This window comes from Toxorhynchites rutilus, chromosome 2 (assembly GCF_029784135.1).
Source record: "Toxorhynchites rutilus septentrionalis strain SRP chromosome 2, ASM2978413v1, whole genome shotgun sequence".
Classification (NCBI taxonomy): Eukaryota; Metazoa; Arthropoda; class Insecta; order Diptera; family Culicidae; genus Toxorhynchites; species Toxorhynchites rutilus.
Genome location: NC_073745.1, coordinates 342,644,980 through 342,663,931, shown reverse-complemented (window position 1 = coordinate 342,663,931; position 18,952 = coordinate 342,644,980). Strand labels below are relative to the sequence as shown.

The following is an 18,952-nucleotide window of genomic DNA, read 5'->3' as shown; positions in this document are numbered from 1 at the left end:
TCCGCAACTTGGAACAATGTTCCTTATGAGGCATTGATAACTGGAATAGTGGTTCAAAATGGTCAATTACGTAATTAAAAGACGGTATGCTTTTAATTCAGCAGACCGTTGACAGCCCCATTTATTGGATGCTCCGATGCTTGCACACTTGAAGTTGACCTTCGCCTCAAATCTTTCCCGTTCCGATTGCTCTTGAAATCCATGCGTTCTGATTAACGCGCAATACGCTAAGCGTATTCCCACCGTAAAAATAACACACATTGCAAAATTGCTTTCAATTTCACCTCAACCAATCGATGCAAATTCTTCCGATTGTTTACAATATGTGATCGTTGTGTTTTCTAAGCAATCAGCACGTGATGTATGATCGGTTCAAATTTATTTATGTTTCATTCAGGAAAGCCAACCAACGAAAGAGATTTAAAGCTGCACAACTTTGATAAGGCAAGTTTTTGCTGCAACGCGCCAGTCTTGTCGCTGAGTTGTCTGTGCGAAGATGAGTTCAAAAATAGTTCTTCTAACGCTAGTGGTTATCAGTGTAAACGTGGCGGGTGAAAACGGTGTGAAAAAACAAGCCGTAATCTTGGAAAAATAATAATCGACGCATTTTTTTTATCTTCTGACAGAATTCGACGACGGTAACTTGGGCTTCTCGATCGAGTTTTTCAAGCATGTCTCCAGCAGATCTTCCAACTCCGTGGTGTCTCCAATTTCGGTTCGCTTGGCACTGGCTGCCATCCAACAGGCGGCTGGATCAACGCTTAGCGAGAGAATAAAGGACGCAATCAATTTATCAACGAATGATAAGCAGAAGACTGCAGATGATGCGCGCGAATTCCTGGCCAGTGTCTATAACGAACAATTGCGAATCCTGTTCAATGTTTTCCGTAAAAATGAATCACTAAATCCGACTTTCGAGGAATCTTTGCGCGAAGTGTTCGGTTCTGGTATTGAAGCTGTAGATTTTCATGACAGGGGAAGTGTTTCGCAGAAAATTAATCAATGGGTCTCCAACGCAACAAATAAATTCATCGATGAGTACGTTGAGGAGGACACAGTGGATCCACAGACGGAGCTTATGTTGATCAATGCTGTTACGCTTAGGGCAAGGTGGGCGAGTAAGTTTCGGAAAGCCAAAACGAAGACGATGATGTTTCACTTTCTGGATGGCGATCGTGAAATTGAGGTGATGAGTCAAGCCATGTCGGTTCCGTACAGAGTGGCCGAGGACTATCACGCCGCTGAATTGTTATTTTCCGAGGAATCGGATTTGTCCATGTGGATTATTCTTCCGCGGGGCCGAGGATCAGTCAGGGAATTGGTGAGAATACTTTCGCCTGGCTTGATCGAAAGTATAAGGATTGGCTGTAAGACAACTTCTTTGATGGTAGAGCTACCCCGGTTCTCGATAAAGAACGAGTTCAACGTGACAGACGTTTTGAAGAAGATGGGTTACGAGAATTTATTTGGCGTGTTCGATTTGGAGATGTTCCACCGAAGACAGTCGGAGTTTGCTGATATCCTTCAAACCACAGTTGTGTCTGTTGACGAGGATGGCACCGAGGCATCTACTGCCACAAGTGATTGAATTTTTATTATTGAATATAGCTCAGATTTTAAAAGTCACATACACTTTCAGGACTCAATGTGAAGTGGCGAGTCGGATCACGACCTTTCTTCGCCCATAGACCTTTCATATTCTACATCCAGAAGCGTTCGACAAACACCGTTCTTTTTATCGGACAATACTCCAACCACGAGGATTAGGGATTTCCCTTCGGAGTCACAAAAAAAACAAGTTTCCGCTGCCTTTGTCAACCCGTTAAGAGTAATATATGTAAACGAGGAGTGAAAATACAATCGATCACAGGTTGAGAATCTTTCACCTGGAAAAGTAAAGAACCCTTTCTTATTACCAATCGACCCTCCTTTTGGGTGAATTTGGTTTTCTCGCAGGAATCACCTATTGTTTTGCGAAACAAAAGCGGAGTGCATTGTATCGAAAGGGGAAGTTTCTCCTCACCCTTGACAGATGTATTAGAAATTGCAGCGCAATTGCAGCAGAAATTACGCAGTTACTATTAAGACTCTACGACAATTCGCAGTATATGACAATCCGAAAACAAAAGTATTATTAGGCGGAAGAGCCCTGTACTAGGATAGTCAGCTAGAATGCATGCGAAATGGTTTGTCCAAAGTTTCCCACAAGAATTCAAACACATGCTGTTTTCACGTGTGAAACAAGAAAAAATGCGGCACCCCATTTATTGGAACAATGGGATCGTTTTGCAGCTCGAATGGTTCAACAAGGGAACATCAATTTTTCTCACCCACCCTTTCACAGGAAGAGTAGACGCCAAGCCGTAACGAGCTGTTTATCTAGCCACAGATCTTATCACCATTGCTAACAATAATCCTTTGCAGATGGCTTTTGACGCTGAATCGTTCATTCAAAATATGTTTTTTTCACTTCAAACATGAAAGTAGTTAAAAATATGGTGTCAATTAGTCACATTATTTACTGCCACTATATATTTCAATTCAAATGCCATCAACAATCGGAATCGCCGCCCTCGAATCGATAAATTTCTCACGCGATTGCCCACATGACGAACAAACTGCCGGAACGTGTGGGTCACGTGCGGCGCCAGTACATCAATCCAGGGCTCTAATCCGGGCGTCCGGATAGGATAGGGCCCAAAATACAAAGTCATTCGATTCGCACTTCAAACCAAATAAATTTTCCCATTTTTCTCGAACCTTTATCATATCAATCGCCGGGGCGAGAAAGAGTACCCAAGCAATCCAATACCAATACCTACTACGCATGCTGTGGGCCACTTTCCCTCGACTTAACACATCGCTTTACATCGCCATAATCAGCCGGTTGGTGTTTTCCTCATCCTCTCTGCCATAATTGACACCCCTATGTGTATGTTTTCGGTCGAAGCAAGCGCTGCTGGGAGAGAGGACCTGTGAAGAGATTGTAATGAAGCCACGACGATGGCGATGATGATGACGACGACGCGGGTTGCCTGCTTTGATATTTGTGCAGCTGTGTGCTTTTCTGTGGGAACGAATAAGTCCCGAATCAGCATTGTATTCATTTTTTTTTCTTCGGTGACATAAACGCGGATCTCAGAAAGCCGCGAAGAAAGCGAACTGCTGCTGTTTTTGGGCATTATATTATAGGTGACAATTATTGTGACTGTTCGTGTGATAGCTGGTTGTAATATCGTAATAATAGTTTTCGTGTGGCGGAGTAATTTGTGATTTTATAACATAATATTTATAACTTATATGTTTGACAGCTTACAGTAAAATTACTATAAATGGTAAGTGTCGTTCATTATTGAGACAAGTTCCAAATAACATTATAGGGTTTATCTTAATCTCGCGTCTTTTCCCTGAAACGACTGTTTGTTTAAGTCAATCTCAATTTCCTCGAACGGGATGCGCTAGCAACATCGTGCTCTGCTGCTGATGAATTAGGGTAACACGGGGTGAGTTGGACATACGGGGTGATTTGGACCACCCCTTTATCTCAAAAAGTACGGCTCAATTTGAATATTTTAAAATGTCCTTTTCTTTTATTATTGAACCGTATGTAGTAAGTAACGTATAAAAACTTTGGTAAAATTCGACAGGTAGCATGAACCTGAGACGAGACATTACAATAGGTGGCCAATTCCGGACCACTTTTTCTGTCAAACACGAACCACTTGCAACTTGGCTTCTGATTGGCTGATGAGGAAAATAATTGACAAAAATAAATATACAAAAATGGGATTTCCAAGATTTTCACAGTGTTGCCAACTATATAAAATTGAATAATAGTTGCATTCACATTTCAGTTTAGCGATAATTTCTATAATGGATTATTTGTATATTTTCGTTTTTTTACCCCGGACATATTCAGTTCCCGAAGAGAAGGAAACATTGCATCGGAATTTCCACCCTACATCTTCTCGGGATTCTCTTGCCATCTAGCATAATAGTGGCCTAGCAGAGATTTTCCAACCGTAAAGCAGTTAGCAATAAAATTAAGATCAAATAACAAATAACAACCAAGGCAGCAGAAAAAGTATTTAAAATCATGTTGGAACCTGAATAAACCATACATGCCTACAAAAAAAAACTGAATAAACGCTATGTTATAATTTGGGAATGTCTTATTTTATCAATATTTCAGTACTGTTCGTATTTAAACGATATCAAAGTTGAATTATAAGGCCTTATTCCTGTATACACTTCACGGTGAAAACGAAATGAAGAGTATCCGCGATGACAACGATACGGTGTCGATATCTGGATACGAGATAAGTTTTTAACAAGTCTTACTACTCGGCCCAAAAGCACTTTTAAATTTGCTAAAATCTGAATGAAAATTTCCATCTGGCTTTATTTATTTACTTGAAGTACGTCTTTCTTACCCTAACTTAATCTATTTTCTATACACTTTCCGATATCATCACTAAAACTTATCATTATAATATAAAATTATCTTCAGATACAATTTTTGTACGAGATTTTTTTACCAAATGAGGAAAGCAAGTTTTTCCATTCACATTGTACACTAATTAGATACGGAGAAGTTAATTTTCATTCATAATTTCTAATTGAAAAGTGTTCATTCTACCTGAAAACCCATCATTTTCTCTAACTCGTAAAACGAAATTTAATGGCGTGTCGTACATTTCGTTTTCATCGTGAAGTGTAAACGGTAAGGCCCATAATCTCTTGATAAATAAAATTAACTTTGAATTTAATTCATGTATTTCAACATATCATACTCCTACTATCAAATCTAGGTTTTCTAGTTTTCTTTATCTCTTCACGTTTAATTTTTTTGCATGCCAAAATCACAGGAAAATATTTATTGTTTAAAATATGTGATATTCGGTTGTAAAATTAATACAAAAAAATGGCACAGCACAGAAAATACATGATACGAAGGACACATGTTTTTCTTGGAGAAATAATCTTCCGAAATTTTATAACATTTGGCAACCTGCACATTTCCCTCCCCTATTATCTAGCACTTGGTCGACGAAAATGCAGAAAGAAGAGTAAGAAGCCAGTTGTCACGTCTTGTCTTAGGCATGAACACAACAAGCACTTTGATTGTCAAAAAATATGAGTTTTCCTATCGTGGTTTTAAGGTTTTTCCCGTTGATTAAACAAACTTTTCATGTATTGTGAAGTAAAGCTCTGTTCGTCCACTGAAGATGAACAATTTGATGCAGCGAAACTGTCAGTTTGGTAACAATAAATGAAATTAATTGCATTTTAATTTTTGCATGTTGTGTGGGGTGACATGGACACGTTTTTGTGGGGTGAATTGGTCCTACAGGTTTTGGGCTTTTCTTTGGTCTAATTGATTCCAGATGCCGCTGAATTACAAAAACAGGATGAGCAGACAACGTTGGAAGGAGGAGGAGCTTGAAAGAGCAATGCAGGCCATCAAGAGCGGATTTTTTTTAACCAAGCATCGAAAGGGTTTGAAAATGCTCGAACAACAGTGAAAAGATCCATACAGAATTCGAGATGGCCTCAATCCAATTTTTCTGGTGTGCAATCTGGCCAAGACACCTGGTATCGATCTCTGAACACTGTTACTGATTGTAACATTATCCCAAAATACTTTACATAAACATAAGTATGTTTTTCTCGATGAAACACACTGGGCCAAAACACAAATCACGGTTGGATGATAATTTGAGCCGAAATTCACATGAAATCATTCAACTGTTTGTTTTTAACAGATGATAATTGTATTGTGGCTTATTTCGATTATTTATGTAGTAAAAAGGTCCAAAGAACAGTCGTATACTTAGGTCTCGAAAGCAGTAACATTTTCGGTGAAATTTTTATCAATTGCCGATTATTTTCTCACAATACACACACCGATACTGAAAGCCTTCAAAACATCAACTTCGTAACGTTAAATCAATGAAATTTCGTTCGTTCCTATGAACGTGGGGGAGTGAATATGGCACATGGAAATATCACTTTTATCCGTCTTTTTCGATGTGAATTCACAAATAATCACTGCCTGCTGTCACATTAGCTTCATATTCAGCGGGAACTCTAATAAAGTGTACGTTTTTAATTGATAAAACACTTCCTGAAAATAGCATTTTCACATGGATACGGTACGAAATCAAATATAAACACAACGACTGACGTCACTATTTGAGAAATAGTTATGGCAGCGCATGCTATTCGCTTGAAAAACCACCATCTTGACATTGAGTCAAATTAATGTTCTAAGCTAAACATATGTTGCGGTTACTCGGATTTAGCTATATTGCTGCTTTGCTGATTCGATAGAAATGCTTTCGATATTCTTCAGCTGTATCCAGAAATAATGACGAATTATAACCAGAGTTGCACAGTTTCATCAATTCAAATTCAAATGCTTCGAACGATCAAGTAGGCCGTAAGAATGTTCGTAACGTGTTGTTAATTATTATAGATTCGCATGAACCCCTGACAAAATAGCGGCCGTTTTAAGAAAAAATGCGGTTTAAAGCGTCTTTTCTATTTTTCCCGATTTTTCCAGAATTGGAATTATAATTTTTTATTGGTTCAAGCGATAAAGTAGTTATATTCATATGAATCCGAATTAAATAAATTCAGTAGAATTTGAAATGTCGTGTACGCCAGTTTGAAAAAAAAAAATAGTTTCGAGTTTCGCGTTTGATATTAATTGTTATTGTCGCACTAGATTAGATACCACATCACTAAAATGGCTAAAACTCGGTAAATAATGGGGTTTTCGAAATGATCTTTCCACCAGCCGAGGCAGCTGCAATTTCTCAGTATCGTGACCATCGTCATGGCTGCAATGAATGCGGTCATCTCACTGGGTACTGTGGTCGAGCAGATGACCCGAGAATGATTGTATGGATTTCCTAAGTGAGCAGCCCCATTAGTCCCACTATGTTTGTCTCTAAAATCATCCAAGCTACACTCGTGGAACTTCAACATAAAAAAATCCCCAGCTTGATTGAACCTTTCCCAGATTATGTTCATCCTTTGGGGAAACTTGATAAAGTTTTAAAAAAGAAACCAACTAAGACCAGGTGATGATCATGCTGCTTAGTGTCATTGTAAACAAACAATGCTTCAATTTATATTCTAGTGTGTAGGTATTGGTGACTACCATACACTTCATGATTATCATATGTGTGTGTGCAAGCGCTGAGCGTGAACGAATGTTTTCGTATTTTCAGCTGTCAAGTTTCTATAAGACCAGTTACATTTTCCGTTGTTTTAGTTCTTTTATCAATTAAATCTGGCAAATGCCGAAGGGAAATGTCCTCATGGAAAAAAGAAAGAAAAAAGACAAATCGATGCATTTAACCATGAAAATGTTGGTATCAGAGAAATTTCTCGTCGGATTGGACGATCCCGTCAAGAAGTGCTCAATTATTTGGCGAATCCTCAAGGATACGATAAGAACGAGAGAGATCCACGTAAATCGAAGCTGTCTGACCGGGGTAAGCGGGAAATAGCTAGAACAGGTCCGAATACCCCAAAATCGCATGTGCAAACAAACCAATATTTCAACTACTCGGGTGCTCGGGTGACAATTCGACAAATTTTTGTTATAAAACCCTCACTTAAAGAGGGCTTAGGAGGTTAAAACTCCTCATCTTACACCATCTCACATCGGAAGACGTCTGAGTTTTGCTAAAGTTCATATGAACCGACAGTTGGAGATGGTGTGTTGCGCCAAAGAATGTCTCCAAAAGAATACATTTTGCTATATACCATAACGAAAAGTTCTACAATGTATGGGTTATCTTCACTGACGGAAAAAAGTTCAATTAGGATGGTCCTCATGATTTCAACGGGTACTGGTGTGATTTACGGAAGAAGAAACAGTATTTTTTACCAGGAATTTTGGTTGAGACTCGTGCATGGTTTGGGCGGGATTCTGCGCAACCGGAAGCTCAAGATAGCTTTCATATCATTCAAGGATTACACACATGTTCTGGAATACTCTCTCCTACCGTTTTTGCGTGGATATCGTCACAGAAAAAATCACATTCCAGCAAAACAATGCTACTATCCATACCAGCAAGTAAACTAAGCAATGAATTAAGGACCAAAAACTTTAATTTTTGGACTGGCCGGCTCGTTCTCCAGACTTGAATCCTGTTGAAAATCTTAGGGGGATCCTTGTACGCAGAATCTACACTGAGGGAAAACGGTACACCACGATTGAAGAGCTCAAGGTCGCAATTTCGGAAAAATTGAAAAATATCGAGAAATTTGTTCAGCAGAATTTGGTAAATAGTAACCAACACGAATTTTCAAGGTTATTAGTCTTAATGGCAAAGTTACTAATTTTTTACATGTAAATCAGCCGATCGTTTTGAATTTCTCATTGATAATAATTATGAATTTTGAAATGGTCTTATAGAAACTGGACAGCTGAAATTATCATATTTAAGCACAATGAATAAACAAACAACTCTTTTGAACGAAATTGACGTTAAATATACTTTCCCTACACGACAGATCGTTCAGTGCCACCTGCAGAGGAGGCTTTTGAGATTGAATATAACTTCGTCAACATCAACAATCTGGGGCTAATCGTCAACAAGGTAACAGAAAAAAAAATCTTTTAATCAAAGTTAACTAAAAGCTCCAGTTTACATTCTTTCAAACTAGAAGATACACAAATTCATATCAATCCATGAAACTGGGAAGGATTTTGGTGAAAAGGGTAAAACGATTAATATTTAGTCAATTGCTATTTTCTTTATTTCTCGTATTTCTTTTAAGTGTGCATTTTAACAACACCCCACTTGTTGTAGACGTGAGCTTGTAGAATTATCCCATTTGATTTTGACGTTTGCTTTTCTAAAAACAACGTCTTCCTTGAGGAACAGTTTCCTGACGATGTAATGGTCTCATATAGAAACTGCTTCGATTAATAATTCCGATAGACGGAATAATTCAACATCAATGGAGGAGAACCACTCGTTCTCTGCTGGCAGTAGTTGCGATTTCACTGACAGAATTTTTGGCTATATTAGGTACAATACAATAAAGAGTTTCTTTAGAAATGTCTCTTGCAGTTTCTCAAGAAGCACAAAAATTCAACTTCGTTCTTGTTTGATCTAGCGTCCAGCTCCTATGTTCAAAACGTGTCAGACTTATGCGACGTCAACACCACATCAAAAACTTCCCAATGTAATTAAAAATGAGTTGAATTTGGAGAAAATGGATACTATTTGAAAATGAGATTTTTTTCACAAAATTTGATGGACGGAGTGATGCAAAAAGTGCGGGCATTCGGAATGGGAGAGAGAATTCAACAAAGAAAATAAAGCAAATCTTCAATTATTAGTAAACTTTTATTTGTTTTAAGAGAATGTGCAATGTGTGTGCAATTTTTTTCCAAATGCGGCCTTTAGTTTTAAGAGAAATTCTCCGATTATTGCTCTCTTTCTGATTAATTCGAAATATTCGCACAGGCTGTATAAATTCTATATACAGTATTTAATCAGCACCTAAAGCATACACCCAATGAGGTACATATCGAGGTGAAGCAGTTGGCGAAGTATTTGTATCAGCAAGCAAAATATGGTGTCGTAATTATTTGCGTTCTACACTGCGTTTCACGACTATAGAACCACTCGTTTTTTCTGAGTTTTTAGAGATATGTAAGAAGTCGGTTGAATTGAAGTATAAAGTGTAGGAGATAATAACTATCTTCATTTATACGATTGGCCATTTGAAATTTATTGTTGTGTCCAAACACGGAACATTAAAAAAACTAAAATTCCAGTGTTTCATAACTATAGAACCAGATGGAAAAAAACTTTCACTCCTTTACAAAATTAACATCTATTTCACATGAATTACAATAAGTCTCTAATTCGTGAGTCATCTTTAGTTCTCAATCAGTTCAAATAGCCCATTCGGGGTGATTTCGAGCAAGCTGCGCCATGTTTTAGTGTGTATCTTGTTCTAAGCAGAGGATACTGCTCGTTTATGCTCTTCAAATCACCCATACTGTTTGTAAGATGCATGCACTATCGTACAATCACTCCTCATAAGTTTTTGATAGGGTTTTGATCCGGTAAACAAGCTGACCAGTCCACAATCCTAAGTCCCTATTCATTGAACAATGCCATGACCATCCGGATTTTATGAATTGATGCCAAATTACCCAATTATCACGGTGTTTTTGATACAAAAACTGTAGTAAATGATTCTGAACAGGTCTTTTTGAGGAAATTCTCCCCAAACCATAAAAATCCCATCTCCAAAGCTACGGGTCCAAAAACTAATGTAGAAGTTAATCCCATGGGTTTAACTATTTCAGGAAGCCAACTCTGATAAAAAGAAATTCAACATTAATAGAATTTTTTCATACTGGAAAGACTTACGGAACGTGTCATTTAATTTTTCAACTTTGCAGGCGGCAGTTTGATGGTTTGAGGAAAATATTTTCAAAAATATCTGGTTCAGATAGTTTTTCATCAACAAGAATGTACAGTCAGAAGTGCAATGAAGTACTTCAGAATAATTTCCTACTGTTTTTGTATCAAAAACACCGTGATGATTGGGTAATTTGGTATCAATTCATAAAATCCAAATGGTCATGGCATGGTTAAATGAATAGTGGCTTCAGATTCACCTTATTTACCAGATCAAACCTGTATCAAAAACTTATGAAGAGTGATTTTACGTACAGTAGATGCATCTCACAAACCGTATGAGTGACTTGAAGAGCTTAAACTAGCAGTATCTTCTGCGTAGAACAAAATACACACTACAACATGGCGCTGCTTGGTCTTGGACATATCTCTGGAAATTCAGAAAAAATGAGTTGTTCTATAATTGTGAAACGCAGTGTATATGGAAGCAACAAAACAATGTTCAAAATACTCACGGTTTCATGATGATTTGAGCCAAATTTCTCATGAAATATTGTAACTGTTTGTTTTTTTAACAGATGACAATTGTATTGAAAATAATTTCCATAACTAATTTATGTGGTGGAAAGGCCCAGAGAGCAGCCGTATTTTTAGTCCTCGAAAACAGTGACATTTTCAATGAAATGCTGCTTAAGAAAGTAGCCCGGCGTGACGACCGAAATTCAGACGTTTTTGACGTAGGATTACGTCTTTCGGGAACATATTGCGGTACAAATTGAAAATCGAAAATTGAGTATATCGTGAAAATTGTCCAATTTCAAACGCTTATTGCTCAGTCATTCGATATTGGATTGATGGAATTTTTGTTTCAATCGATTTCGGCACTCCATAACAATTTTTCATATTGAAGAAAATAATATATGTCATGAAACTAACTATCGAACAATTGAAAAATCTCAACCCCTACCCTAACGGAAATACCAACTTCTGATTGGTCGAAATTGACGACACACGCGGCGGGTCTCTAACAGAGACATCAAAACCAAGCTGCCTAGGGGAAATCGGCATTGCAAATACAGAAAAGTAGGGGGAGCTTTTGCTCCCACCGAAATGTGTTCCCCTGCCTGGGGGAAATCGGCATTGCAAATATTTGCAAGTCGGGGGCACTTTTGTATTGCAAGTAAAGTGAGTGATACGATTAATTCTAGCAAATAACATTTAAATTTGGAACTTTAATGTTGGTTGCTTCGTTAAATTTCATATCAATGACCGATCGTGTATTGTGAAAAATTTAGTACAAGTGTAAGTGTAGAGCAAGGGGACGAATTACCCGCAAAGGAAGGAAAGGAGGGTATAAGGATATAGGGACAATCACACACGAGAACTTGATACATGAAACGATTTATTTCAATTTTCATAAATAAAAACCTAGGTGTGTTCCCGCTCGAGAACGGGTCGTTTGGTCTAAGCTGTCTGTTTTGTTGTGTTTATTCTCACCCAAAGAAAGTTTATACATGAGAAAAATTGGAAAAGTGAAGAAATATTAGAAAATATTAGAAAGTTCGCATCAACAGATAGCCTAACGGAATCCTACGTCAACTATGCGGTCGTGTCTTGGACACAACCTTCCTGTGACTTTTCACAAACATTTTCCAACATGTAAATAAAATGCGATCCTTTTAAATTTTTTACATGTTTTTATTAGTGTTTCAAAATATAGAAAAACTATTTTGTTTTAGTTTATTTTACATAAATTTGTTTTTAATATTTGACTTCAGAGTGGAGTTCTCGAAAAGAAGATGAGCTGGTTCGGGGAAGCACACAGCCTTCCGAAATCATCTGAAATAAGAAAACATCAAAAAGATTATTATTCTGCAGACTTTATTTTAATGAACTAACCTATAATATACATGAAAAACTAAAACTAAATGACGGATTCGTGAAAAAAGTTCACAAAATCATTTTTTTTTTTGATAAATTTTTTAAATAAAATAGTTTATTTTTAAAAATTTAAATGTTTTAAAGGTTACTTATTTAGATATGTGTGAATAGTTTTGAGTCAGTTTGTGAATAGTTTTGAGTCAGTGCTTCCACGATATTTCGAAAACATGGTTTTGAGAAAAACGCGTTTAAAGTTTTGTCACACGCTTTCATACACACTATGGCGCGCTCTCCCATATCAGCTATAACATTAAAAAAAATTTTCGGTCTGATTTTTTTTGAGTACATTTTTAAGATGTTTTTCTTCCGAAAAATGTAAAAAAAAACGATTTTTTGAACCCGTCATACCGGGCTACTACCTTAATTGGAAACTATCTTCCTATATCACACACATTACCATAAAGAGTCAAAGTAATACATCCATTCCATGCCATACCGATATAGTGGTTCTCAGATTTTCGTCAAAAGTGGTAATTTTGTTCTTTATAGCAAAATATCAGACCCGTATTATTTATTTTTTTTTATTATGGTGCCCATTTCTTTTTAGAGTGGCACAAAAAACCATTTTTTCCACATTTTCCCAAGAATGTCTTTTTTAAAAAAAAGCATAACTTTTGAACCGCTGAACCGATTTGGATGATCGACAAATCAAATTGAACAAAATAAAATAATTAGCTAGCAAATTTCTCGGTTAAATCTCGGCATCTCTGCCATAGAGATGTGTTACGTAAAAAAATGTCAGCTTTCCATAAAAAATATTTAAAATAAAGTGCCCTCTATTTTTAACCGAGAAATCTTTTGGTAGCTATCTAATTGACTCCAATTTGATTTGGCGATCATCTAAATCGGTTCAGTGGCTCAAAAGTCATGTTTTTTTTTAAAAAAGACATTCTCGGGAAAAGTGAAAATAAAATGATTTTTCGTGCCACTCTAACAAGAAATGGGCACCCTTATAAAAAAATAAAAAAACACGGGTCTAATGTTTTGCGATAAAGAACAAAATTACCACTTTTGACGAAAATTTGAGAACCACTATATCAATTTGGCATGGAATAGCTGAATATTAATATGGTTTCGTAAAAAAAGAAAATTTCGTTTGTTTTTATGGCCGTGGGATAGTGAAAATGTCTATCCAAAATATCACTTTTATTTATCATTTTCGACGAGATTTCATAAATACCCACTGCACGCTGTCACATTATACTCAAAATCTGCGGGAACTTCAATAGAATGTATGTTTTTCATTGATAAAACACTTATTGAAAATAGCATTTTCACATGGGTGAGATGGGCAATTAAATATGAACACAAATATTAACGTCACGATGTGAAAAAAAGTTATGGCAGCGCATGCTATGTCGCATTTCCAGGACATTGGCATAAACCTACGAAAACGGTGCCCATAAATAGCGTCATAGCCTACGTGATGAACCATGTCAACGTAAGCACTAAATTTGGACAAAATTGCAGTACTCCTTCCCACAGCAAGCGCACTGTTTTGGTGTTATTACCAGTGTCTTAGAATATCAACAAATATTCACGAGTAACGAATATGATTTTATTTCAGTGTAAATGACTTTTTTTTCAGCTCGAAACACATTGCCCTCATTATATTGATGACAATAACAAACGAGTTCATTTTGTTCATATCGCTGATGCATGAACAAATTTGCTATAAAGAATGAATGCGGCATTGAGTGGGGTTCATAACTTCGCTGTTATTTATACTTTGAATATCAAAAGCAACAAATTGATATTTCTCACATTCGAAACGATATTTTTTCTGGAATTGATTTTGAGTCAAAATTCAAAAATAAAATAAAATTAGTCAGGCTGGATCATTTAGAGAACAAAAACGCCAGAGCTCAATGAAACGATCTTTGCAAGAAATCGCGCAGGATTTTGTTTGGCGAGACGGTAACAACGGCATCGCGAACGATCCCTAAACACCGTATTGCAATCGAATAACAATTGCTCCTAGACTCGATGGTCAAATGAATTACAACACATCATAATCTTCTTGTTGCCTGCGTTGATTTGGAAGGACTTTAGCATCAGTACAATCCGACCTACATAAAATCCAGCCGCACACAGCTACCTCTGGTTAAAAGTAAACAACAGCTGATATTCATTTGGCTAAAATGAAAATCTGTTCTGGCATTCTGAATAATCAAGATGAAAATGACATTGGGTGGAAAAATAAACATCAAAACATATTGATGAACAAAAGTTCATTTGCTCATATTCACTGGTTGCTTGGATCTGTCATTTTGATTTTCGTTTGGAGTATATAGGTTTTCGATGCAAACTAGCCCGAAAATATAAGCTTTTGAGCTGAACGAAGATGATTTTTTTCAACACTGGTTATTACTGTCTTCTTCCTTCATCTACGAAAGGTGGTATTTGTTGTATTCGCACCATAATAAGCGTGGATGTGCACTTGTTCGATATGCTATGTGCTTTTGGTCATAATACCTAACTTGCTCCCAGTAGGTGAACTAATCTCATACTGTTTCCGTTTAAATGAAAATAGTCACGTATACTTTGTTGCAGCAGTTGACTGATCATTGCGTTGCAAAGGTAACACCTACAATCATGACCACATTGTGAGGATAACCTATCCAAACATTGAATTGTTTATCAATTTAATGTAATTTTAATTATAATCCACTATAAACTTTCAATAACAGAGAAACTTTTCGTTCAGGGATGCTCACGATTATACAGAAAAACGTTTCCATTACCACATTATGGAGACTTAACATCTCTGGTGCGTTTCTCTTCCCTTAATCATTCATTGGATACAGGCCAAGCCCAAAGAAAACACCTTAAAAGGTAATAAAATAATTCGATATGTGTTTACAGAAAAATCTCGAGGCTCGCCTTTTCTCCTCAACGGCTCCATTCTTTGCGACGGTCGGGGCTTGGGTCGGTTTCGGGTCGCTTCTGCGCAAGAGCTTCCTCCTACCGATGGCGCGATGACGAATGGGAATGGGAGAAACACAAAAGTTAAATGTTTTGTTGTCTTCTTTCCACTTGTAGACTTGATTTTTATGAGCTGATAGCGTTCAGACCCTTATTATGTGTATTATTTTCGACCTCTTTTCGCCGCCCTCGGGCCTTGAACACATCGGTCGGTCGGTGGTGCTTGCGTGGGATCGCCTCTGCGCAGAGTTTTGTGTTTTTTTCCTAAGAATTTTTATGAATGAACTCTCATACCTTAGACTATGGTTTGTATTTTTGTTTCTCTAGGTTCATTCTTAAAACATTTCCATTATGTGAATTTCGGGTGGAGGCTATGGATCCTCGTTAAGGGTGAAACGGGAAACGAATTACACCTTAAGAAAAACATGCAAACAGGTTGCCGGTAATTAGTCCGAGCGTTTGCCAGGGTCATCCCTGGTGAGACCTTTCAGACGAGCTTTGTCGTACACTTAGGAACTCTCTGGAATCTATAAAATTCCTGCTGATTTATTATCAGTGAAAAGTTGTTGTTAAATTTTTGTCATTCTGCACATTCTGCACAATGTCTTGCTCAATGAAATGGTACTTCAGATGAATGAATTTTGGACCCCTTGGGGAAGCAAACAATACAGGTACGTGTTTTCGCACGAAATTCTTCAATCTTCGATCTTAAAAACTCTACTGGAAGTCTTTCAAGAGATGCGGAATTTGCAAAAGCCACTGCATCTACTCGAGATTCTTGGAGAGCAAGGTTCAAAGTAGCAATAATAGTAAAATAGACGCAAACACGACTTACAACGGTTTTGTATGATTAAGAATAATTGTGGAAGCTAGTATTGATTAACGGAATTCATAGAACGACCATCCTTTGAAAAGTCAGTTTTTTTTGAGTGTGCGATCATTTTTTCTCCTTAATTGCAAAAAATAGGATTTCTATTCGAGAAAAGATTTCCACACATTAAAATATGGCTTCTGACTGTGGACACAAATGAAAAAAAACACGATGAGCAGTTCGATCCGATACTAATCAACATTGGCGCCACTTCTAACGGATCGAAGCGAAACCGTGGTCCCGCAAAGAAACGACGGGTGAAATCGTTGCTATCATTATCAACTGATATTCATCAGCACCCGAATGGGCACCACCGGATTCGAATGTGAAATGCCTCCGAAAAAAGTAAAAAGAGAATTGGAATAGCATCACAAGGATCACAATTTTTGTTATGTCCGCTCGTAAAATCACTTCAGATTTGGGTCTCCAAATTCATACCTTTTCTTTCGAATAAAGAAGTCATTAACATTGATAATCAGCAATTAAGGATTGTGCGAACTTATAAATATGCAAATCAAGAGTGCCTCCAATTTTTAAAAAGCCTAACTCTTGCTTTTGTGCCAAATAGGTTTTGTCTGTCTTGACCAAATCCGGTGCCAAATCGAATGCCTCATTTATATTTTGAATGGCACACTCAAAGATGCCTCCATCCGCTTGAACGGGAAATAAAATCGAAGCTCCCACGAATTGTGTGATAAGCGCAAACGCCACTTACCATTTAGCCACGTAAAACACACTGTGCCGAACATCCCCGTTTCTTCGTTTTCCACGGTAATGTCTTTATTTCGGCCATTAGCTACCCAACAAATGCGTCGACCATTTAGCAAATAATCAGCCGGAGATACGCCCTAACAAATTTCGTTCTTTGCTCTTACCACATCAACCCAGGCCCGAGTTGAATCGGCGTAAAACCGTCTTATCGTCAACAACAAATATTTCCCATTAGCAACTTTTACAGCATCCCACGCTGATACCGAATTGCCGAAGGTAGTCACTCACCTGAGAGATAAAGAAAGAGACGCACACACATAACACAACCTCCAAAAAGCGGACAATAAAGTAATTCCAGAGTAGGCCATTGTTCGCGTCTTTCATGCGTCGGGCCATTGGGTCATGGAGAACTCCTCTACCTGTTGGATGTTTTTTTGCTCCTCTTCTTAACGAATGATTTCTTGAACATTACCTGGCCGGCCTTATCTCCTTACCGCAGTTGGGTACCCTCAAAGAGGAAATCGTTGCCTGTTTTATCGGTCCTAAGTTTTCGGTTAGGTTTTGTTACTGCTTTTTGCCGCATTCCGGAGTGATTTAGTTGCATGTCAAAACATGGATTTGCTCTAAGCGGAATAGTTTTCGCACAGAGAGAGAGGAACAAAAAATAACAAACGTTTGGGTCCGGTACCACAGGAAGGGAAGAGCCTAGCGAATTAGACGATGACGATGTCCATTTTTTTGTTAACATTTTTACGGCTATTTACCTCACCTTTAGAACAGGATCGTGTTTATTGCAGGATGGAAGATGACATAGAATATCATTTGAATGTTTTTTTTACAGGCCGACCAAGGAACACAGCATGATGAATAAGACAGGATGGGTAATAATGGTACTTCAAAGTGATTCTGCACTAAATAATGGGCTTGGAACAAGATGACTGCGCGCTACGATCGCGTATTGTTGTTTTTTGTTGTGTCAATGGCCACATTTATTACAATACTAGCTGACCCGGCAAACTTCGTCCCACCCAAAATTTATTTTTCGCTATCACATCCACGTTTTCTTACTAAGCGCTGTTCATGGGTCCAATCGCAGAATTATTCATTGATTGAGAATTATTTATTGCACCCTTAAGGTTCAAACCTCCATATGCCTAATCTGGTTTCATTTGCTTGATTAATCCTCGAGTAATGCAGAAATTTGTGCTTCATTTGTATGGCAGCCCCCCCTAAGAGAGGGGGGATGGGTATGATGTGATGAATAGCATCATAATATATAAGTGACCGGATGGCGTTATTGTTAATCATACACTGGTCAAAGGATGGACTGCACGATGAGTCGCGAACACAAAATTGCTGCATTTCTCTTAAAAAGGGCATAACAAATAAATGTCATGAAGAAACAAGATCGCTCAAATTATTCTAGATAGCAAAAATATTATTGCGAATGCATGAATACTTGAATACATGTTCATAAACGTCGAACATGAAAAAATCCGGATACACTACTATTCATTCATTCTATGAACAACAAATTTCATAATTTCACTGAATCACATCAAAAGTGTATTGGGCCATAATAGGCATTTGTTGTCAGGGATCGTTTGTTTACATAATGGCGTCTAGTGATGTCCGATTTTTAAAATAATCCCTCATTCACTAATCGACTAGTTTACAGTTGTTTTGTTATGCTTCCTTCACAATGCAGGCTTCCAATCGCATGCGAGTCCGGCAGAACTCTCCAAGCTTTGGCTGCGAAAATCGCGTTGCTTTGACAGGAGACACTACACACATCAGACAGGTGGTTTTTCAATTATTGATTAGCAGGAATTTTATACTTGCATTAACACTTCCAGCGATATGATTTTGTTCCACCAATCTAGTACGATCTTGTCCATAACAAATAATGGCAGTATGATTAGGGGGATGCAGGTTTGACAGACAGATTATGACAGAGTATCGCGCGCTATCGCTAACCATTGTGAAGAGAAAAATATCGCGAGTGAGTATATCACATGCGATTAAAAACCTTCATTGTAAAGGAAGCATTCTATCCTTTTTTTTCGCACTGTCATGGTCACCCATTCCGCGCTTTGCTCTG

The 18,952-nt window shown here is 37.6% G+C and overlaps 1 protein-coding gene and 1 long non-coding RNA gene across 2 annotated transcripts; one reads left to right on the top strand and one right to left on the bottom strand.

Annotated features, from left to right (window-relative positions):
• The first annotated feature begins 434 nt into the window (after positions 1-434).
• Positions 435-1,886, top strand: LOC129767667 (neuroserpin-like). The gene is made up of 3 exons (XM_055768787.1): positions 435-560; positions 627-1,580; positions 1,640-1,886. Exons 1-3 carry the CDS (start codon positions 497-499, stop codon positions 1,765-1,767), a joined length of 1,146 nt encoding a protein of 381 aa, XP_055624762.1. The 5' UTR covers positions 435-496; the 3' UTR covers positions 1,768-1,886.
• A 10,286-nt stretch (positions 1,887-12,172) lies between these two features.
• Positions 12,173-17,752, bottom strand: LOC129764740 (uncharacterized). Its single transcript, XR_008741208.1, has 3 exons — positions 17,621-17,752; positions 17,140-17,556; positions 12,173-12,242 (listed from the first exon to the last, which is right to left on the bottom strand). It is a non-coding gene; the product is annotated as an uncharacterized LOC129764740 (long non-coding RNA).
• Between the last annotated feature and the right edge of the window lie 1,200 nt (positions 17,753-18,952).

What these genes read in the sequence shown, in the direction of transcription:
- LOC129767667 (XM_055768787.1), top strand. Translation starts at nt 497, where the DNA reads ATGAGTTCAAAAATAGTTCTTCTAACGCTAGTGGTTATCAGTGTAAAC. An exon ending in AAACGTGGCGGGTGAAAACG is followed by an intron (nt 561 to 626) that starts GTGTGAAAAAAC and finishes ATCTTCTGACAG; the next exon opens with AATTCGACGACGGTAACTTG. An exon ending in CGAGGCATCTACTGCCACAA is followed by an intron (nt 1,581 to 1,639) that starts GTGATTGAATTT and finishes ATACACTTTCAG; the next exon opens with GACTCAATGTGAAGTGGCGA.